This window comes from Diadema antillarum, unplaced genomic scaffold (genome assembly GCF_040938485.1).
Source record: "Diadema antillarum isolate AM-2024a unplaced genomic scaffold, OU_Dant_1.0 scf00000049, whole genome shotgun sequence".
Lineage (NCBI taxonomy): Eukaryota > Metazoa > Echinodermata > Echinoidea > Diadematoida > Diadematidae > Diadema > Diadema antillarum.
Genome location: NW_027270938.1, coordinates 3,158,100 through 3,181,393, shown reverse-complemented (window position 1 = coordinate 3,181,393; position 23,294 = coordinate 3,158,100). Strand labels below are relative to the sequence as shown.

At 43.4% G+C, this 23,294-nt stretch overlaps 1 protein-coding gene across 1 annotated transcript in view; it reads left to right on the top strand.

Annotated features, from left to right (window-relative positions):
• The window catches only part of LOC139715528 (dynein beta chain, ciliary-like), a 58,155-nt gene extending 34,861 nt beyond the window's left edge, over positions 1 to 23,294 (top strand). The window contains 25 exon segments of the mRNA XM_071627095.1: positions 824 to 991; positions 1,472 to 1,711; positions 2,829 to 2,990; positions 3,636 to 3,829; positions 4,468 to 4,630; positions 5,115 to 5,381; positions 5,804 to 5,965; positions 7,041 to 7,274; positions 8,531 to 8,791; positions 9,152 to 9,295; positions 10,144 to 10,425; positions 11,355 to 11,550; positions 12,117 to 12,229; positions 13,130 to 13,488; positions 13,801 to 14,011; positions 14,675 to 14,968; positions 15,453 to 15,635; positions 16,742 to 16,864; positions 17,309 to 17,502; positions 17,957 to 18,233; positions 18,898 to 19,317; positions 19,929 to 20,048; positions 20,688 to 20,930; positions 21,481 to 21,663; positions 22,298 to 23,294. Coding sequence (XP_071483196.1) covers positions 824 to 991; positions 1,472 to 1,711; positions 2,829 to 2,990; positions 3,636 to 3,829; positions 4,468 to 4,630; positions 5,115 to 5,381; positions 5,804 to 5,965; positions 7,041 to 7,274; positions 8,531 to 8,791; positions 9,152 to 9,295; positions 10,144 to 10,425; positions 11,355 to 11,550; positions 12,117 to 12,229; positions 13,130 to 13,488; positions 13,801 to 14,011; positions 14,675 to 14,968; positions 15,453 to 15,635; positions 16,742 to 16,864; positions 17,309 to 17,502; positions 17,957 to 18,233; positions 18,898 to 19,317; positions 19,929 to 20,048; positions 20,688 to 20,930; positions 21,481 to 21,663; positions 22,298 to 22,915 — 5,811 coding nt within the window. The 3' untranslated portion in view covers positions 22,916 to 23,294.

Here is a 23,294-nt window from a genome sequence, read left to right as displayed (position 1 = left end):
TGCAATATGCATATTTACTAGATTAGTCAGATAGCTACATATCTCAAATTTTCTGTACACAGTCTTAATTTTAAAAGAAAATTACACAATGTGTCACTATGCTACGCTGTGTCCACCAAATGTCACAAAAAAGGACACCGCGTAGCATCGTGATACATTTTGTAATTTTCTTTTAAAATTAAGACTGTGTACAGAAAATTTGAGATATGTAGCTATCTGACTAATCTAGTAAATATGCATATTGCATCAAATTTTGGTCAAGCTAATTGCCATAATTTGTCCCTTAGGACCAAAGTTTAAAATATCACGATGCTACATGGACATGTCACGATGCTACAGGACATCGTTACATATTGTTTAATAACTTCATCAAAATTGAGTCTGAATGGCACAAAATTTCCAGGAATATGTGTGGCCTCAATGCAAATGTAAAGCCTACAAATAATAAATGTATAGCATAATTAATATTGAGTTATGCTGAAATGTATTTTTCAAATATCACGATGCTACATGGACACTGCCCCAACTTCATGGAATTACCCGTGTATGGCTACTGCACTATGCTGCATCTCCAACTGTCTGTCTCAGAGGAGGTATAAGTTTTCCGTATGCATCTTGAGGTTTGATAACTGACACTCTTCCAGACCATTCTGACATCAGTGCCAAACCAGAGATCTTTGATGCTGTTTGTGGGGCTGCATCTTCTATATAACTCTGACACTAGTTACTTTGCTTGTATATATGTTGATTGTTGTTGCTTTTCACCTTTAAAAGTGCTTCCTGTAAACTCTCGGGTATCTGCACTTTTCTTGTTCTCCAAAAGGTGGACACCTATGGCACCGTGCAGCCCCACACCCTCATCAGGCAGCACATGGACTACAAGCATTGGTACGACCGCATCAAACTCTCACTGAAGGAGATCCACAAGTGCCAGTACGTGTCCTGCATGAACCCCTCGGCCGGTAGCTTCACCATCAACCCCAGGCTGCAGGTGAGACTTTCATACTTTTGCTTTGTAGGAAGATGCATACTTGTGGTAGATATGGCATGTCTTTGTGGGGACAGGATGTATATGATGCAGGTCAGTGGCTGTAGATTGCCATCCTGTGATTTTCTAACTCTTTGAAGGCATACCACAAATCTTTATGTGAAGAGAAGGTCACCTTTCCTTCGGGATTGCTCAGATATGTGATGTAGGGTCAGAAAATTCAAACCTTGTGAGAGAGTCATTTAAAAGTAGCATTACTATTTTTGCATGTTATTTAGCTTTTGAAATACATGTTTATGAATGATATTATGGACTGAAAGTTGTTTTTCCAATGGAAAAGCACCATCGAGGTAGCTAAAAAGGTGCCCTTGGCAACACAAATATGAATGGTTGAGAGGCAAAACAGAGCAACGCAAAGCAAAGCAAGAATACAAGTCTTCATGTTGTTATTTTGCTTTTCTCTTCCTCCGTGCGTGTGTGCAGCGTCACTTCTCAGTCTTCGCTCTGAGTTTCCCCGGCCAGGACGCTCTCTCCACCATCTACAGCAGCATCCTCAGCCAGCATCTGCAGATGGCTGGCTGCCCGACCGCCATCCAGAAGCTCTCCTCGGTCGTCGTGGCCGCGACCCTCGACCTCCACAAGAAGGTGGCCCAGACCTTCCTGCCGACCGCCATCAAGTTCCACTACGTCTTCAACCTGCGAGATCTCTCCAACATCTTCCAGGTGAGTTACACAGCTCGCAAGAATATGAATTCAATCTGTCCCCTTCTTCTATCCCTTCATAGATTTCCATCCCTTTCCTTCCCTGTGCCTATTTATCCATTTCCACTCTCACATCCTTCTCTCCTACCATCTTCTGTCCCTCCATCTTCCCTCCATACTCTTTTCCTTCCCTACTTACACTTCACTCTATTTGTCCTCCTTTCGTTTTCTCTTTCCCCTTTCCTCACCTATCCTCCTTACTTGTCTCTCACTTCTCTCCCCCTCTCAACTCTTTTATCCTTCTCCTTATCCTCCCTTCCATCTTTCCTCCTTCCTTCCTCCTTCTCTCCCTCTTCCTACACTGATGTGCCTTCTCACTTATCAACTCTCAAAATAGCAATAAGAATTGAATTTCAATAGTTTTCACAAATTGCAACATCAAGAAGTACTAGGGTGAACATGTATAAGCTATACTTGATATCCATAGACACAACGGATTGATGGGAAATTCCTCGCATGTACCCACAGGCTGCTAATTTGCACTGCCAAAAGCCCTTTGTTCTTGCTAGTTTTAATGCTAGTTTGCAATTGTCCCTTTAATAGTGTTGTAGCACTTTAGGACATAAGTGCTGCATCGCTTCAATTCTGTGTGATGCATTCAGTTTCTTACATGGCCCTGATGATGGCTTGTAGTTTAAAGGGATGGTACAGTATTGGTGGAGATGAGAATTGGGCTTTTAACTTTTTGCGAGATACCAAGAAAACATTTATGATGTAGTATAGAACATACCATTTTAAGAGGAATTCAAAGTTTATTTGATGAAAATCGGGTTTGGAATGACTGAAACAGCAAAAAAAAGAGTAAAACAAAGCGATTGTAATAAAGTGTGGGTCCCACACTTTATTAGAATCACTCTTTTTTGGATATCTCAGCCATTTCAAAACCAATTTTCATCACATAAAAGTTGAATTCCTCATAGAACTACATGCTCTTTCATATTTCATAAGAGGTTTCTCATTATCTCACCAAAAAATGTTAGAAACCTGAAATTAGGTCTCAAGCAAAACTATACGATCCCTTTAAGAGGAATATTGTCTCATAGCAGAAATTGAAAGTGGACTGTTTCCATTCCTGCAGGGCCTGCTGTACTCTACCCCAGAGCTGCTGAAGTCACCCTTGGACTTTGCCCGCCTCTGGATGCATGAGGTGGACCGGGTCTACGGAGACAAGATGGTGGAGGACAAGGACAAGGAGACGTTTGACAAGCTGGTGCTGGACTACGCCAAGAAATACTACGAGGTTTGTCTTCTTCGAGCTACCGTAGTGCTGTGTTGATATAATATCAAAGCTTTTGCAAATCCCTCCTATCATCTTGCCCTACCCACGCTGTCTGTTGAATAGTTACTCAATTCCATACCCTCCAAGTTTACTCTTGTTCTGTATACTTTTCTGTTTTGAGCCAACAGAGGCATATAAATCCACCCCAAAGTAAAGAAAGAAACATCAGTGAAACAAGGAAACAAACAAAGAAACATCAATGAAACAAAGAAACAATGATGGCAGTGAGGATGATGATATTTAGTTCCTCCATTTCTTCTTGCCCAGAGAGCATTCAACCACATTTCTGTGGTAACCAGAATCAAAGTCCCACCTACACTCGCTCCACTTGCTTGGTATAAGCACTCCAGTATGGCTGCCACTTTATGGTGCACACCTGCCAAATCTTGCCACAAGAACAGTTGGCTTCCTTTTTGACTGCACATTTTTACTCCAGGATAGAGAGTGATGTTGCAGATAATGTGTCTTACTCAAAGACCCAAGTGCCATTGTGGAGGTTGAACCTTAGACCTTCTCGCCAGTCCACTAGACCATGACATCTGTCCTACATTGTGGATTATGATAAGTTCAACTTTACCTTGTATCAAAATCATTCTTGTCTCCCAGGACATAGAAGACGAGGCTCTGAAGGCCAAGCCAAACATCTTCTGCCACTTTGCGTCGGGCATCGGTGAGCCCAAGTACCTGCAGGTGCCGGGATGGCCGGAGCTGAACAAGATTCTGGTGGAGGCGTTGGATACGTACAACGAGATCAATGCCGTCATGAACCTGGTCCTCTTTGAGGATGCCATGCAGCATGTGTAAGTTGCTGTCTTTCCAGATTCTAGCCGCCTAATTTGATCTGATAATTCTGCCTGTCTCCACCAAACTTCCAGCATATTTGAGGATGGGGATGAGGAGGATGTGGAATGCACATGGCTGTGTGTGGTCTTTTCATGTCACACAAGTTGCATCTTAAAAATTGTTTTCTCCTGGTATTAAAAGAAAGAATACATTCCAAGAAATACTGTGCTCTTGTGCAAAGTCCCAAACCTGTCTGTGTGGATGAAATACTTATCATAAAAAGCCTGACAAAAAGAGAGAAAATGGAAAGACTACAAAGATATAAAAGCCAGAATTCTTTCTGAAGATATGAAATCTTTCTGCATGGAACTTTGATTCCAACCTCAGGCAGCTACATCTAATATCAATGTTTTGGATTGTTGGATTATTTTTGGACAGAGAACAAAACAAAGGTGTTTGAAGGGAAGACATCATTATGCATTTTGACAGATGACAAATTGTATGAATATTAAAATCTGCAATTCAAGTTCTGCTGTTATCGACAGAGCATTGGGGTAAAAATATGAGTTATGAACAATTTCGTGAAGCACAGGGCACTTGAAGGAAAACGTGCGAGTACTTAGTGATGTTATTTGTGTCTGCTTTCAATGTGTAGGTGCCGTATTAACAGAATCCTGGAGTCGCCTCGTGGCAACGCTCTGCTGGTTGGTGTGGGAGGTAGCGGCAAGCAGTCGCTGGCCCGTCTGGCCTCCTACATCAGCAGCTTGGAAGTCTTCCAAATCACCCTACGCAAAGGGTACGCCATCCCCGATCTCAAGGTAAGCTGGAAATCTGCAGCAGCAGCTTGTTAGTCTCACAATGCTTGTCTTTTGTTAGTTGCTATGGTAATGTGAAGCCCTGTCTTGATTGAATGAATGGATGGATGGATGAATGCATGAATGAATGAAGAAATGAATAAATTAATGATTGAGTGAGTGGTAGATGGATGAATGAATGAACGACATGAATCTCAAAACTTTCTATCCCCAAGCTGCTATGTATTCCCTTCATTTCTTGTCCCATCACATACCAATTCCTTAATTCTGAAGGAATTATCACTGCCTTTGGCAATGTCTCCGCCTTCGATAGCTATTGGGGGATACCTATGCAATGTTAGCAAAAGGAATTGGTGCTGCTCAAATGGATTCATTCTCTCTGCCTCACTATGTAATATTTTGTCTGCTTCGTGTGACGTCATACAAATGCCTGTTTATGTAATCTGTTTGTGAGAGTTATCCCTTCTCTCTTGCCCTTGATCCCCAGCTCGACCTCGCAATGGTTTGCATGAAGGCCGGTCTTAAGAACGTGGGGACGGTGTTCCTGATGACAGATGCTCAGGTCGCCGATGAGAAGTTCCTCGTCCTGATCAACGATCTCCTGGCCTCCGGCGAAATCCCTGACCTCTTCCCCGATGACGAGGTGGAGAACATCATCGGAGGCGTGCGCAATGAGGTCAAAGGTCAGGGCCTGCAGGACACGCGGGAAAACTGCTGGCGATTCTTCATTGATCGGTTGCGCAGAAACCTCAAGGTAAAGGAAGCCTTCAACAGTAAAAGGTCCATACAGACTTGATGAAGACTACTAGTAAATCTCATGTGAACTGATGAAAGGAAGGTACTTTATCTGTGGTGAATTTGACCTCAATTGTTAATGAAGAGTGAGAAAACTGCAGATTATCTGAAGAATGCATAGTTATAGGGAGCACAGCGTGAAGAACATGAAACTTTACAAAGCAATTATATCTATTAGCAGTTGTAGATGTTATGAGATTGGATAAGAATTCCAATATGACATACCATGATAATGCAATGAACAATGATGATAATGCTGTATCAAAGCTTATAGCTGCTGGCATTTCTTAGATGTTTTGTCACATGCTTGAAAAAAAAAACCACCCTGAAATAAGGCATTCAGCATTTTCCTATCATTTGTCAATTTTCCCTCCGATGCAGACTGTGCTGTGCTTTTCACCCGTCGGCACAACGCTTCGGGTCCGCAGCCGTAAATTCCCGGCCGTCGTCAACTGCACCTGCATTGACTGGTTCCACGAGTGGCCCCAGGAAGCTTTGGTGTCCGTCAGTCAGCGCTTCCTGGACGAGATCGAACTCCTCAAGGTCAGTTTGGGATTCTGATTCAATCTTGGCAACCCTGATCATTTGCTTCAAGGGAGGAGGAAAAAAATGACAATGTCTAGTGTGGTGACACGAGACACCTAGTGTTCGTAAGGCAGGTGCATACCGTTTTGACTGTGAATGGTCATCATGTAGACATTACTGGTTTATGTCAGGACAATCCACTCACACACTATATGAATGAACTTTTTTGGAGTTTTGAAGCTGCGTGATGAAATTGGTGCAGATGAGTTTTTTGTTTTTCTGCTAAAATCTCCAGATGTAGTGTGTATTGGATATTATCATTTATATAGGATGTTTTAGCGGCGCATTAAAAACGGGTATTGTAGTCCGCTCAATTTTTACCGTTCAATATCAGAGCTTATTGAACGAATCGCATAGACCAACGTATTAATTCCCCATAGGCTACCGTTGTTACTTGCCATTCAAGATCACACGATATTCAATTCTGTCTCGTTTATTGCGTGAGCGCTTGCTGAATGCGCAAACGCTTCTAGTCCGCGTCATTTTGTTACATTTTTTCACAAGCGCGCAAACATCTTGCTAGTTGTTTGTTTCATACGCAGTTTTAGGGCTTCCCCTTTTCAGCGCTGGGATGGGACTGCCGAGTCAACTTCAAAGACGAGTAGAAGCCGGGTAATTTTGTGCAGTTTATGCCTGCTCTGCTTGATTGTATAGATGATAATAATTATATTGGATGGCCTTGATTCATGGAAAACCAGGGAATATTGCACTCGTTAGGGTCAATATTGCACTCATCTTCGATTCGTGCAATATTGGCCCTAACTCATGCAATATCCCCTGGTATCCCATTCATAGCCATCCAATATAATATAATTATTTGATGAAAGACGGGCTAGATGAGGAAATAAGATGAAAGGCATTGCAGAAAATTGCCATATTGAAGCTGTAGTTTACAGTACTTCAATCCCAAATAAATTTTTTGCTTGTCCTAAGAATATCAGTGCTGTCAGTTTGTAAGATGGAATCTATGATTAAAGGTTTGATCGAGTCATTTTTTAATCTCTATTTCTTACTTTTTGTTTTAATATCTCAGGGTGACATCAAACCATCCATCGCCGAATTCATGGCCTATGTCCACGTGAGCGTGAACGAGAGCAGCAAGCTGTACCTGACCAACGAGCGCCGCTACAACTACACCACGCCCAAGAGCTTCCTTGAGCAGATCAAGCTGTACGAGTCGCTGCTGTCCCTCAAGGCCAAGGAGCTCACCGCCAAGATGGAGCGTTTGGAGAATGGTCTCACCAAACTCCAGAGCACAGCACAGCAGGTGGGTGTTGTCTGACATCATCTATCTATGATCCGGTACCCAGGACCAAATAAAAGCTTGAGATAACAAAAGATATAATCTTCTTTCAAACATCTGCTAATTTTTTTACCTTCAAGAGTCCTTTGATATCTTGCCATTGTTTGTTGGGAGTGGTTGAAAATTTCTATCCTGAGATGGATGCTATACATAAGAAGACATAAATCCATATGTATCTAAGATACTGTGATATATCATTGCCAAAATGTTTGTAGGTAAGCTGTATGAAAGGTTAATGGATAGCTGTATGAAAGAGACTGTCAAGTTGACAAGCACAGCTTTGATACGAAGGCACCATGTCAAGAGTTACAGACTTTTATTTTCAAGAGAGTCAATCAAAACAAAACGAGAACAAAGTAATAGCCATACCTCGATAAGATATGTGACCCACTACAACAAAAGGATCCGAAAGTCGGGGGAGGACAATTTCTGAAAATGTCATGACATTATTTCCTTACTCTTCTACTTTAATTTCATATATAGCACAACTCATAAAAGTACTCAGTTGCGGAGATATCGATGATTTTATTAGCGCATGTCAAGTTGCTGAGGAAATAAGAGTTTCAAGAAAAACGGCTTCAAAGTTTTCCTTCCGATGCTATCATGATCTAGGGGAGGCGAGACACTTTTCACCACTTGACAATAGAAGGTATGCTCCTAGCGACCTCGGCGATGTTCATTCAAGCTTAGCGCCAGCCGTCTATGCGCGACCAATCAGTAATCAGGATGCCACGCACTGACCAATTAGATCACTCCCTCATTGCTAGGGGCGGAGTCTAGCTGCGGCGCTAAATCCAAATCTTCAGACACGTTTCTGTTAAAAGTTAGGAAAATCATGGCCCCAAAAAACGCTGATTTCTTGACTTTCCTTTGATCATTTAGCTTCTAAATTTCGGCAGATGATAGACAAAACATTAGACTACAAAATTATGCCAAAAACAGAAATCCGATTGTTTTGACCAATTTTGATGATGTGACTTCAAACTTGATTTTGTCAGCCGTCAGCGACTTTAGGATCCTTTTGTTGTAGCAGGTCACACATGCAGTTTCAAAAAATTGTGACCATCATCACTCAGCAGAGCTGTAAATATGTTCACAGCTCTGAAGTACAGTAGTATTTTCCCCAGATGTAGAAAGAGGGATCATGTGAGATTGAGCCATATATAGTAACTGCTTGTCAATGGTGCTTGACTTTCACCAATTTTTCTGCCCTTCTGAAGGTCGACGACCTGAAGGCCAAGCTGGCATCCCAGGAGGTGGAGCTGGCTCAGAAGAACGAGGATGCGGACAAGCTCATCCAGGTGGTCGGCGTGGAGACGGAGAAAGTGTCCAAGGAGAAGGCCATCGCAGATGAGGAGGAGAAGAAGGTGGCTGTCATCAACGAAGAGGTGTCCAAGAAGGCCAAGGACTGTGAGGAGGATCTGGCCAAGGCTGAGCCCGCCCTGCTGGCTGCCCAAGAGGCTCTCAACACCCTCAACAAGGTACGGTTAGACCTCAGCAAGATATAATTAGGCCTCAACGGGGTATGCTTAGACCTCGACAAGGTATAATTAGACCTCAAAAAGGTACGATTAGTGTAGCAGCAGTGGTGTTAGCATGATGTACATGGGGTTTCAGTGCATACTGTAGAAGTGGAAATTTTCACAGTGTGGAAATGTTTGCGCATTTCGAGCAACTACAAATTATCTCAAAAATAGAAGCATGCAAAAGTGTTTGTTTGTTGTATGTACCACAATCTAATGTTTTGATTCTGTGGCAGTAAAACATAAAACAATATGAAGTGAAGGCATTTGAGACCAATTTAAAACTATTTTCTTGTGCTCTCCTCTTGTCTCTCACAGAACAACCTGACAGAGTTGAAGTCCTTTGGTTCCCCTCCCTCGGCTGTGCTGAAGGTGGCAGCCGCTGTCATGGTTCTCCTTGCACCCAACGGCAAGATTCCCAAGGACCGCAGCTGGAAGGCAGCAAAGGTCATGATGGGCAAAGTGAGTTCTCTTGTGATTCTTAATTTCTTTCCCAGTGGCCTCTTGTTCCTTTTGTAATCTGCTTAATCTGTTCTCTCTGATATTTCTGTCTGTCGCTTTCTCCATCTACAAATGACGATTGGATGCAAAGAGTCATATAAAGTTTTGCTTTTAATTTCCATATCCTTTATTAATTTGCTCTGTGCTGACTGCCTTTTTTTCTTTTTTCTTTTTTTGGTTGGGCTGTCTACGTTCTTTGTGTAGTTGACATAGCAGTCCAGGGCCCTGTTTTTTAAAGCTGTTCGTAAAGTTATGAACAACTTACGAGCGACTGGTGATCAGTTCTGATGTGCTATACTTATCAGAATTTCCATAATTCAGCATAAGAACTGATCACCAGTCGCTCGTAAGTCGTTTGTAACTTTACGAACAGCTTTATGAAACACCCCCCTGAGAACATACTCTCATAATAGGACACATGATGTGAGTAATAATTGATTCACTATTTTGGAATCTGGAACAATGTTGACAAACCTTTATGCTCATGCTCATTGTTAATGCAACATACAAATTGCAACTGATTGACAAATTGTCCTACATGGATGGAAGAATTTCATGAATTTGAACATACAAATTGTCATCCTTCCTGCAAGATATATCTTTAATGGACTGTCACACAAAAGTGAACGAATTGAAGCCCCTACCTCTGACAGAGAAAGACAAAAAACAAAAACATAAACGAAACCAAGAAGGAATGAAACAGAACAGTATGCCTTGCTTGAAATGGCTTATTATTAGATAATTTATGTGCTAAATGATATCACTGCACTTAGTGTATATGCTTACTCTTCTGCCTTGGTCATCTGTAGGTTGATGCCTTCCTCGATTCACTGATCAACTACGACAAGGAGAACATCCACGAGAACTGCCAGAAGGCAATTAAGGAGTACCTCAGTGACTCTGAGTTCGAACCAGAGTACATCAAGGGCAAGTCCCTGGCCGCCGGTGGGCTGTGCTCGTGGGTCGTCAACATTGTCAATTTCTACAACATCTACTGCGACGTAGAGCCCAAGAGGATTGCCCTGAACAAGGCGAACGAGGAGCTGAAGGCTGCCCAGGACAAGCTGGCCACGATCAAGGCCAAGATTGCTGTGAGTGCACTCCTAGGAACTCTGAGCTATCCAGCCATCTTCTCAGATGGAAATGAAACAAACAAACAAACTCTGATTGGGTTGCGGTCGACAGTAGTGATGGTGATTGGTGGTGATGATTGTGGTGTTGATGATAAAGATGATGAGGATGATGTAATATTTGAAAGTTTGCATGGTGATGTAAATAAAGAAGAGAGGTTTGCGGTAACACCTTGTGTATGCAGTCCTTGAAAGGACTGTTGTTTGATGAAAGAAAAACCTAGAGAGAGGAGAGTGGAGGAGGGAAATGACATAATTAGAGTGTGTAGGAGGCAAATAGTGATGGTTGAAGTTGAAGATGATGATGTTGATATTGATGTTTGAGGAAGATGATTTTTGTGATGACAACGACTTGAAAAATAGTGGCATTTTGTTATTGATCTTGAGGAACGTGATAGAATTAGTGCTTTGATGGTGATGATAATGATGACCACTGCAATTTCAAAGGGTTTGATGGAAGATGACAATGATGATACTACCATGGACAAATATCGGATTGTATCACTGAACCTGAATGGGATGGGAATTAAATGATGTTGATGGTAACAGAAACAATTGACAATGACGATGACAATAATGATATCACATTGTCGTTATTGAGACCAGGAGGGGAATAATCAGAGCCGAGGCTATAATGATGCAAAATTGAAGACGGTGGTCTCGGGCAGGTACGTTGAAAGCATCAGCTATTATAAAAGCGACACCAAATTGCGTAGATCAACAAGACCAGGAATATTTGAAGCATATTGCAGCATGAATCTTGCTGATATGTCATTAGAGTATTGCTTCTTCCGAAGATATAGTAAAATATTGCCTGTGTGAAATGATGGTGGAGCAATGAAACACTCGACTCACACTGCCAATGCATTTTTGTGCCTGGCCTCGAACAGGAGCTAGACGCCAACCTGGCCGAGCTGACAGCTGCCTTCGAGAAGGCCACGGGAGAGAAGCTGAAGTGTCAGCAGGAGGCAGAGAATACGGCCCGCACCATCACCCTGGCCAACCGGCTGGTGGGTGGTCTCGCCTCGGAGAACGTCAGATGGGGCGAGGCGGTGGCCAACTTCAAGGAGCAGGAGAAGACACTGCGTGAGTCCTCTCACCTTTACAGCCTTCCATTGTCTTTGATGTGTCTGCCTCTGTTTTACCCTGCAGTATACACCAATCCAATATCTGTAACACAGCACAGCAATTGTCGATACTAACCAGCGTTGATATGTACTACAGAAGCAGCAGCTCAACTGTCAGGAGCTCATTAGCTCTTGGCATGCTAGCTGGCATCAGCCGCAGTCACTTGTTGCAGGCATGTTTGTAAATCAAAGCTGTCTGAACAGATTGGTAGACCTAAGTCACCCTCTTATTTTCTGATTGAGGCAGTGTTAGGAGGTGGTCTAAGGAGAACACAATGATTCCACACAAATATCAAAGATTCTTGTTTGGTTTTTTTTTAAAGAATGTGGTGAGCCTAGACACCGCAGGATACACCTTCATCATCTTATGTAGTCTTGTTGTAGTAGTATGTGATGTTGATGACAGATGGACTAGATTGAGACACCCTTCTCCTTTCTGTGAATTCTTGACAAAACATGAAAATTAGTCTCTTGAAAGATTGTTGAAGTTACTTATTACATATTCATTCTTAATTTCTCTTTCAGCTGGAGACGTTCTACTGATCACAGCTTTCGTGTCCTACATTGGCTGCTTCACCAAGAATTACCGTCTGGATCTGCAGGATCGCATGTGGTTGCCTTACCTCAAGGGACAGAAGGTATTTATGACTTCTAAGATGTTGTTGCATCATACTTTTTACTGTCATGTGTCCCCATTGGTTAAATGCACATAACTTTAGAATGGGACAAATAGTGGCACAATTGCTTCTGCTATGTCATTTTTTTTTTTTTTTGGGAGGGGGGGGGGATGAATACATTTGACCTCTGATTCATTGATAGCAATCCTCTGATATTGAGAGGAATATACTTGCTTTGAACAGGATAATGGGATACAAAACCTCGTCCTGAGTTTTCCTTTATGAATTTCAGCTTAATTGACAATTTGCTCCAATCATGTGAAACAGAGGTGTCAAATGTTTTGCACATGTTTCTGAAGGCTTGCCACTTTTGGCAGAAGTTATGGAAATCACAAAGCTTGTTTTTGTCAAGACCAACACTGTATAAGGGATTAGCACAAGGAATCATGTATTTGGGGACAGTTACTGTCCTACATAGTTTGTCCTGACTTCATAATTTTCATGAAAAGTAACTTAAAAGCTTGACACTGCAGCAAGCAGGGACTGAATGAAAGTGTAGGACCCAAGGGAGACGCCTGTTTGACTTTATATACACCTACTAGAAATTTGAGGTCATCTAGTGATCCGCTTCGTCTCACATACTCTGTTACTCGCACCTTAACCTGTGATAGGACAGTTACTGTGTCTGCTTCAAAGCACTGGAACAATTTACCACTTAGCGTTAGACAGTCTCCATCAGTCAGTGTTTTCGTAGTTCGTAGCTGTAACATTTATCCAATTACACATACTGTCGTACATGTTTTGAACTGATTGTAAGCGCTTTGGGCCTTGTGGGAAAAGCGCAGTATAAATGATAGTAATAATGATAACAATATTGATGTGATTTTATAAAACTAGTCCAATCTCTATCTTCCTCCCAAGAACCCAATCCCCATCACCGAAGGACTGGACCCGCTCAGCCTCCTGACGGACGACGCCACCATCGCCGGCTGGAACAATGAGGGGCTGCCCAGCGACCGCATGTCCACCGAGAACGCCACCATCCTGTCCAGCTGCCAGCGCTGGCCGCTCATGATCGACCCCCAGCTGCAGGGCATCAAGTGGATCAAGATGAAGTACGGCGACGACCTCCGCGTGGTGCGGGTTGGCCAGCGCGGGTACCTGGACATCATTGAGAACGCCATCTCGTCTGGCGACACCGTGCTGATTGAGAATCTTGAGGAGTCCATCGACCCCGTGTTGGACCCTGTCCTGGGACGAAAACCTAATAATACAAGGTAATGATCATTGTTTTTAGGTCCTTGTTATGATAAGCGCTGAAATACTATGCTGCTGATGATGAAAGATTTAGGAGAGTTTGCAAGAGGGGATTGACTGGACATGGGGAAAATTTTGTGATGCAAACAAGACAGTCGTTAATTGATAGAATACAAGAAAGTCAGATTTGCTCATGAGCTTCAATATGACCACATAAAAACCTAATTCCAGTGAGTTAGATGAATGTCTTTGAGGTCAGGTGAGCGAGAATGATTTCAAATGGCATCATATGTGATGAGTCATATTTTGCTACTTTCATCCGTTGCCTTGGCGACAAACAGGTACATCAAGATTGGCGACAAGGAGGTGGAATACAACCCGGAGTTCCGCCTGATCCTGCACACCAAGCTGGCCAACCCCCACTACAAGCCCGAAATGCAGGCACAGACCACCCTGATCAACTTCACCGTCACCAGGGACGGTCTGGAAGACCAGCTGCTGGCCAGTGTGGTGGCCCAGGAAAGACCTGACTTGGAGAAGCTCAAGGTACGCTCATATGTCTCTTGTATCTCTTTTTATCCCCATGTTTTAGCCATCAATTACTCTTATCTGAGTGTTTGGTGATTTTTCTTTTATCATGCTTAATACAGGACTTGACATTAAATTTTTCTCTCTGGTGACCCAATTCAGCCACTATAGTCTTTAAATTTGACATTCTGGTAGCCTAAAATAGAAGGAAACTTAATCATCTTGAAACTTAGCTGCCCGATTGGCAACTGACCCTGGGCCATATGATCACGCTACTGCTAATGTTGAGCCCTGTTTGATACCTTCAGGGTCAAATTTTAGCTTCTCTCTTCTATTGGTGTAGCATTCTTTGAGAGTGTTTTATCTGTAACTTAGATCATTGCATGATAGGAAATGAAAAAACAAACAAAGAAGGAAAAGAACCAATAAAGTGTCTTTCTGTTGACAAAATTGAATGATAGCTTGTATGCTGCCTGATTCACGAGGGCCCTGTCACAATGTAATAGTGTGCAAGACTTATTGAAATGAAGCATATGCTTCCTATGCTTCAAATAAAACAGTCATTATGAGATGCTGGTATCAGAGTGTGAGCAATTGATTACACAACTATATCCATTTTTCCGATGTCTCTCCGGACGATGACACTTGAACTCTGCCCCTTGACTTCTGCCCCTTTGATAGTCTGACCTGACTAAGCAGCAGAACGACTTCAAGATCATCCTCAAGGAGCTGGAGGACAACCTGCTGTCTCGTCTCTCCTCGGCCGAGGGCAACTTCCTCGGGGACACCGCCCTCGTGGAGAACCTGGAGACCACCAAGCGGACGGCGGCTGACATCTCTGTCAAGGTGGAGGAGGCCAAGGTCACGGAGGTCAAGATCAACGAGGCCCGCGAGCTCTACCGCCCCGCCGCCGCCCGCGCCTCCCTCCTCTACTTCATCCTCAACGATCTGAACAAGATCAACAAAATCTACCAGAATGCTTTTATCACCTACTGAATTGTTCATGTTTCTTTGGTACATATTCTCCGTGTATCCAACTGTATCAGTTGTCAGGCAATCATCCTTTGTCATTTTGATGTTTCTCAGACGAGAGAGTCGGGGCAAAGAACCCCAAACCAATTCTGCAGAACAAATAATATATAATTGTAACTCATAGCCACCAGTTGTGTGCTACCTGTACAAAGCCTAATTCTGATTTCAGACTGATCATGTATGTTTCTACTATGTATTCTGCAAATGTGAGTGCTGATACTGTGCTGTGCTACTGTACATAAGTATGCATGGTGACAGAGACCCCTCTTTACACTCGAAATTTGGTATGCAGATGTCAATCCGGGGATGACAGAGGAAACCGACAGAAATTATGCCAACAGGATATCTTTGTCTGTGCGGAGTTGAGTCAGACTGTTATAGGGTGGTTCATGGCTAAAGTGTGATAACCGTGCTGGCATGTTTATATTTCTCCATCCAGGCCTTCAACACAGTCTTCAGCCAGGCCATAGCCAGGGCAGAGGCCTCAGAGGACGTCAAGGAGCGAGTGCTGAACCTGATCGACTGCATCACCTACTCCGTCTTCGTCTACACCACCAGGGGTCTATTTGAGGTGGACAAGCTCATCTTTACCTCACAGGTGGCATTCCAGGTATGGACAGCGTATTGATTTATAGTCTTCAAAGGAAACATTTAAAACTGTGATTAAAACCTTCTAGTTCTATATTTACAAGCTTCATCATAGTGGTTCCCATAGAATTTGAAGTTTAAAGGACAAGTTCACCTTCATAAACATAAGGATTGAGAGAATGCAACAATATTAGTAGACCACATCAGTGAAAGTTTGAGGAAAATTGGACAATCGATGCAAAAGTTATGAATTTTAAAAAATTTTTGTTTTGGAACCGCTGGATGAGGAGACTACTACAGCTTGTGAGTCATATGCGTACAACAGTATAAAGAAAATAAAAAGAAAATTCAACTTTTTTTAATTTTTTTTTTTGCATAATAAAAGAGCACTTGACTTGCCTCTTTCTAAAGGCAGGGGAAATAATATTACCCATAACATTTGTCGGTAACGAGTCGGGGGAATGTGTACTTTTTTCATAAGATGAAAATTTGTGAAATTCTCTTTATGTTTTCCTTATATTGTTGTACGCATGTGACATCTAAGTTTTTCACACACTGCAGTAGTCTTCTCATCCAGCGGTTACTGCACAAAAACTTCAAAAATTCATAACTTTTGAACAGATTGTCCGATTTTCCTCAAACTTTCAATGATGTGTTGTACTAATATTGCTACATTCTCTCAATCCTTATGTTTATGAAGGTGAACTTGTCCTTTAAAGTAACTTTAATTTCAGCAAACATCAGTGTCAAGTGATCACAAGATAAGATAATGTACAAGGTTGATGTTAACAAGACAAATTTAAGTGCAAAGGGCAAGTATTTTTGAAATTTGTAACAAGAGTACCCATAAATACCGAGTAAACATTAGATAATGACCAATGCTAGAAATGGTCTACTCTCACTAGAGTCAACCCTAATAGCCGGCAATTTTCATGAGAAATGTGGCTTTTATTTCATGAGAAGTTTAGTCTTTATTTCAAGAGAAGTTTGATTTTAATTTCAAGAGAAGTTTGTCATTTTACTGACTATAAAACATTTGTTGTCTAAAGAACTCTATGCTGGTTTAAATGTTGATGACTCTAGCACTAGAGTGACTGCTGTTGCCATCATTTTCTCCCCTTATGCTAGGTGCTCCTGATGAAGAAGGAGATCGCCCAGAATGAGCTGGACTTCTTGCTGCGTTTCCCAACACAGGTCGGTGTCACCAGCCCTGTGGACTTCTTGTCCAACAACGCCTGGGGCGCCATCAAGGTAATGAGTGCGGACTTTTCCGCAACCTATACCATCTCTTTTCTTTTTTGCTTCACCCCCCCCCCCCTTTTTTTGTAAATTTTGACTCTTGCATTTTCTCCCTGGGTTCAGGAAGAATAAAGAAATCACTTTCTTGTTTCAAGTGAAAGTCCAACTGAATAGATTGATGGAGTGCACTTGGTATGAATTCTGCAAAGACACTAAGCAAGTCTATCAGCAGTTTAGCCAATGTCCATGTGTACTGCTGGAATGTCCAAAGTCAACATGGTCTCTTGTAGCCGTTGAATTTGACTTAATACTTATATGGTATCAATTTTGTAATGAGGCCCTTCGCAATTAAAAGGTGTTGCCATTTATAGTATCACTGTCCATATTGGCATGTTAAAATGATGCGTGGAATTCGGTGCACATAAAATCTGGGTATTGCTCTCTCTCACCACGCAGTCCCTGTCCTCCATGGAGGACTTCCGCAACCTGGACCGCGACATCGAGGGCTCCGCCAAGCGATGGAAGAAGTTTGTGGAGAGCGAGTGCCCGGAGAAGGAGAAGTTCCCCCAGGAGTGGAAGAACAAGTCGGCTCTCCAGAAGCTTTGCATGATGCGAGCCCTGCGCGCCGACCGTATGAGCTATGCTGTCAGGTAAGTAATGGTCTCTCTCTTTCTAATCTTTTTGCCCTCTCCCGTTGGAGATGTATCAGCAGCTGCTGGAGGTATGATAATTGTGGTGACAAAGATATCAATGATTAATGATAATGATTATGCTAATGACCATCATGACCACCAAAATGATGATAGTTATGGCAAAGATGATGATGATGATGAAGGCAAAGGTGACTAAAATAATGATTATAATCACCAAGATAGCGATGATGATGAGTGGCGATGATTATGCTAATCATCACCCCAACCAAGGTGATGATGTTGATGATGTTAATGATGATGCTGGTGGTGGTAGTGATGGTATTGATGGTATTGATGGTGGTGATGATGATGGTGATGGTGATGTTAATGATAAAGAAGTTGATGAAGAAGATAGTGATCCAGGATGCCTGAAACGATACTTTATGCCATGTCGTCCACTTCCATCCTCCAGAAACTTCATTGAGGAGAAGCTTGGCTCCAAGTACGTCGAGGGGCGCCAGGTGGAGTTTGCCAAATCCTACGAGGAGAGCGGACCGGCCACGCCCGTCTTCTTCATCCTATCGCCGGGCGTCGACCCGCTGAAGGATGTGGAGGCCCTGGGCAAGAAGCTGGGCTTCACCTTCGACAACAACAACTTCCACAACGTGTCCTTGGGCCAGGGCCAGGAGATTGTGGCCGAGCAGAGCATGGACCTGGCCGCCAAGGAGGGCCACTGGGTCATCCTGCAGGTGAGTGGAGCTTGTCACTGTCAGCAGTAGAGCCAGTTTCTAACTTTCTTCAACAATATCTGGAGCCAGTCTCCATGCATAAGCTCTGTCAGCTGTGTGGTTTTAGCTGAGATTCAAAAGGTGGTGTGTTAGGGAGCCCATATGCCAAATCTATGCTGTCCTTTTTTTTATAGTCAATTTAATGAATTTTTGGATGTGTTCAAGGTTTATGATTGTACATTGGCTAAATTTCCCTTTGTGAATATACTGTATCATCCTGATGAGATGAACACATGAAGTGACACCAGTTGCGTACCTAATTTAGCAACAACAAAAAAATAACATTTGGGCAAAAAAAAAAAAATCGAAATTTTCATTGACATCCATATATATTTTGTAATCACAGATTCTGTATTGTCTCATAATTATTGATGTTGATATTATAGTGTGTAATGTTTGTGGATGTATGTGTATATTGTTCATGCAGGGTCTCCACGAACAAAAGTGTTCAACTTACTGATGGAGCCACCCTGTAAAAATAAGAGAAATAAATGAATGAATAAGTAGTCTGAAGTATCACTGCAAGTACTGGGATGATGATATGCTCAGCATGTAGCTGTGTCGAATTTCTGTGGTTGTCGCATCCATTGATCAATGTGCATGATTTCTCTCTGTTCTCCCACAGAACATTCACTTGGTGGCCAAGTGGCTGAGCACCCTGGAGAAGAAGCTGGAGCAGTACAGCCTTGGCTCCCATGAGAACTACCGTGTCTACATGAGCGCCGAGCCGGCGGCCACGCCCGAGAGCCACATCATCCCGCAGGGCATCCTTGAGTCCTCCATCAAGATCACCAACGAGCCGCCGACAGGCATGTTCGCCAACCTGCACAAGGCGCTGTACAACTTCAACCAGGACACGCTGGAGATGTGCGCCCGCGAGGCCGAGTTCAAGGTCATCCTCTTCTCCCTCTGCTACTTCCACGCCGTCGTCTCGGAGCGGCAGAAGTTTGGCCCGCAGGGCTGGAACCGCTCCTACCCATTCAACACGGGAGACCTCACCATCTCAGTCAACGTGCTCTACAACTACCTAGAGGCCAATGCCAAGGTATGCTGCTGAAAAAATAAAGGGATGATCGTAACAGTGCATATCTTGTACGCCAACAGGATGTTAGTTATCAATTGACCCTGATACCCACTCTAGAGGCAGGCATTGTTTTGTGATATTCAAAGTGAAGTGACTACAACAAGAGATACTGATTGCTTTTTTATTTACAAATTGTTTGGCTGGATTCAACAGATTTCCCAGAAATTCTTCCATCGAGATGTTTTTTCATTGCAACTGATTGACAGATTGCCCTACATCGAAGTACTTTCGAATCCTGCTCGAGTATGTATGCCTATGATTTCATTTATCATGGCTACTATTGAAACACTGATCAAGTCAGTGCTTATTTACATCGTTAAAAGGCAATTTGTCAATCAGCCACATTTCCAAGAGTTTGGAAGAGCTTTATACAATGACGCTGCCTCTGTTTACCCATAAAGGCTTTTAGGAATATGCTTCCAGCAGCATTCTGTCTTGCCTTCATTGGGATTTGGTCTTATTGTCTTTTCAGGATGATTGAGTATGCGTATTTGATGGTTATTTGATATGATTTCCTTACATACCTAATGCTATATTCTTTTTTCTTTCTCTCTGTCTCTTGAATGCAACAGGTGCCTTGGCAAGATTTGCGATACCTGTTTGGTGAGATCATGTACGGTGGTCACATCACCGACGACTGGGACAGGAGGCTGTGCCGCACCTACCTGGAGGAGTACATGGCCCCTGAAATGGTCAGTCTAGTGCCCCAAACCCTACCCCCCCCCCCCCCCCCAATGTATGGCCATTGGTCAGTGGATGTGCATTTTATACGCTGCTCAAGACCAACTGAGACATTACCAAGATAAGAAGGATTATCTCTATCTCTTAGCAGTGGGTAGCCCGGTGTTCTTGTTGTAAATTTATTTCAAGAAAGGGTGTACAAATTTATTTCAGGGAAGTGTAAACAAATCTATTTCTGGAAAGTGCATACATATGTATTACCAAAGCTACTTAAGTTTGTGGCTTGTGCGTGATGCTCTTTATTACTTTCCAAACTCAGTTAGCATCGAAAAGTGACTCTTATGTCGTGATCTCCACCTGCTCTTTTCATTTTTTGATAGAGCAGAGAACATGTGTCTGTAAAGCCAGCCAGTAGAGTACTGAAGTGATAATGTCAGTCTTTTGCTATAGCTTGAGTTAGAACCAGGTGTGCACATAAACGCTTGGGCCAGGTGACATTGTGTAGAACCAATTTCCTTGGCGATGAATGGCTATGACATCACACTCTATAATACAAAGTCCATCCTGGCAGTAGTTCCCTCGTTTCTGTTGAGATGTGAAAGTAAACCTCTTCCTTCCCTATTCTTCTTTTGGCTTGTCATGGTGTATAGCTTGATGGTGAGCTGTACCTAGCACCCGGCTTCCCCGTCCCGCCCAACTCCGACTACAAGGGCTACCACCAGTACATCGACGAGATCCTGCCGCCAGAGAGCCCCTACCTCTATGGGCTGCACCCGAACGCTGAGATTGGCTTCCTCACCACTGAGTCGGACAACCTCTTCAAGACGGTGCTGGAGCTGCAGCCCAGGGACACCGGTGGCGGAGGCGGCGGTGGCTCCAGCAGGGAGGAAAAGGTCAGTGGTGTGATTCCGTTTTAACCAAGAGCACTGAGCCATTTTGTCTGAAGCCAGCTTTTGATAATCTGCCAGATTTATTTCTAGGACCGTTGCTTAGTTAGTGATTGGGTTGAGTTGAGTAAGCAATTGATCCGAGGTTACCAGTCAGAGCTCAGTTTAGTAACACAATTGCTCAACTGTCCATTTGAAGTAAAAGGAAGATTTTGCCCTCCTGCAAATATCACTTCGAAGTGGAAATACTTCCAGAACTTCTGATCAGGGCCAACTTGCGACAAGCAATGCCTTCAATTTTCCCTCTACTTTGACATTATCTTCACAGACCATTCAGTGACCATACACTGTCTCCTGTGATCTGTGCTAATATCTATGATGAATGAACAGCTACTAGATCTGAACGGAGTGATGCCACATTGCAGACAAGAATTGAAAACAATCACATGCTTTATTGGTGAATAGGTCTCGTTTATTTACCTCAGATGTCGATGTGTTGGAATTGATTCCTTGCCTCTATTTAATTTTTCAACTCCGAACCTTTTCTCCCTCCCAGATAAAAAGCTTGCTGGACGAGATAGTTGAGAAGCTCCCCGAGGAGTTCAACATGTTGGAGATCATGGGCAAGGTGGAGGAGCGCACCCCGTACATCGTCGTCGCTTTCCAGGAGTGTGAGCGTATGAACATGCTGACGTCAGAGATCCGACGATCGCTGAAAGAACTCGACTTGGGACTCAAGGTGTGGACTTACGACTTACCCCATAGGCCACATGTCCATTAAGTCAATTCATCCATGTTTCAGTTGGTGGCGGTGTTTCTAAATAAATCCTGAATGCTCCTGAATGCTTCCATATGAAAACTCTTCCAAGATGGCGAGTACTCATTTGCTCATAAGTTTCACATACTATAAGAGTGGAAATGTTTGCACATTTCATGCAACATGAAGCCTAGTGCCAAAATAAAAGTGTACACCTTTTTAGCTTGTATATGTACTATCATTTTGTATCTTTGATTCTACAGGATTAAAAACATGGGAAATTTATCTTACCTGGCTGAGCATGAAATATTGCTCATGCAAAGATGTTTCTGCTTCTACAGTTATCATGTTACAGCATACTGAGACACCATGGGCATACTTTTGGGGATAGGCTGCATGAAGGCATGAATCCACATGCATTTCCAAGAGGCTATTGTGGGGAAGTTTAAAAGGAATTGTGATCCTCTTTTCTGTTATTGTACAAAAACTTACATCTGCTTGTCTGTCTGCATCAAGGTGCCTTCTTGCTTCTTAGTAGAAAGTGAGATATGGTCCGCTTCAAAGCAGTGTGCTGAAACTTACTCCTGCCTACCTCCTCTTTCTCTTCCCCTACCAGGGTGAACTCACCATCACACCCGATATGGAGGACCTGAGCAACGCGCTGTTCCTGGACCAGATCCCACCGACGTGGGTCAAGCGTGCCTATCCGAGTCTGTACGGCCTGAGCGCCTGGTACACCGACCTGCTGATGCGCATCAAGGAGCTGGAGCAGTGGACGGCGGACTTTGCCCTGCCCAACGTGGTCTGGCTGGGCGGCTTCTTCAACCCGCAGAGCTTCCTCACCGCCATCATGCAGTCGATGGCGCGCAAGAACGAGTGGCCGCTGGACAAGATGTGCCTGCAGTGCGACGTCACGAAGAAGAACAAGGAGGACTTCAGCAGCGCGCCCCGCGAGGGCTCCTACGTCCACGGCCTCTTCATGGAGGGGGCCCGCTGGGACACGCAGACCGGCATGATCAATGAGGCCCGCCTCAAGGAGCTGACCCCGTCCATGCCCGTCATCTTCATCCGCGCCATCCCCGTGGACAAGCAGGACACCCGCAACATCTACGAGTGCCCCGTCTACAAGACCAAGCAGCGCGGACCCACCTTCGTCTGGACCTTCAACCTCAAGTCCAAGGAGAAAGCAGCCAAGTGGACCCTGGCTGGAGTGGCCCTACTCCTGCAGGTCTAAATGAACTTCTGTGGGGTTTTCTGTTCCCTGCTTTATGCTGACAAAAAGGCCATTGAGAGAGAATACATTTTTTCCTCCTTTAGCCATGGGACGAAAGCCATGCTGTGTTATGTTGATGTTATGCTGAATTGTGAAAATTTTGTTCTCATCAATGGGTTGAATTGATTGTGTAGTACTCTCTCTTTTCCCATGGCAGTTGGAGCAGGAGTGATAAGAGTGAAAGTGATGATGATGTTATTGCCACTATGCTGCACGCTTCATTGTTTTCCTTCCCTGTACACAACAGATATTCATGAATGCAGAAAAACAGATGGTCACAGATGTTTATCGTATGCCTACATTCTGGTGTAGTGCTTGGTCCATGGCTAGAATAGCAAAA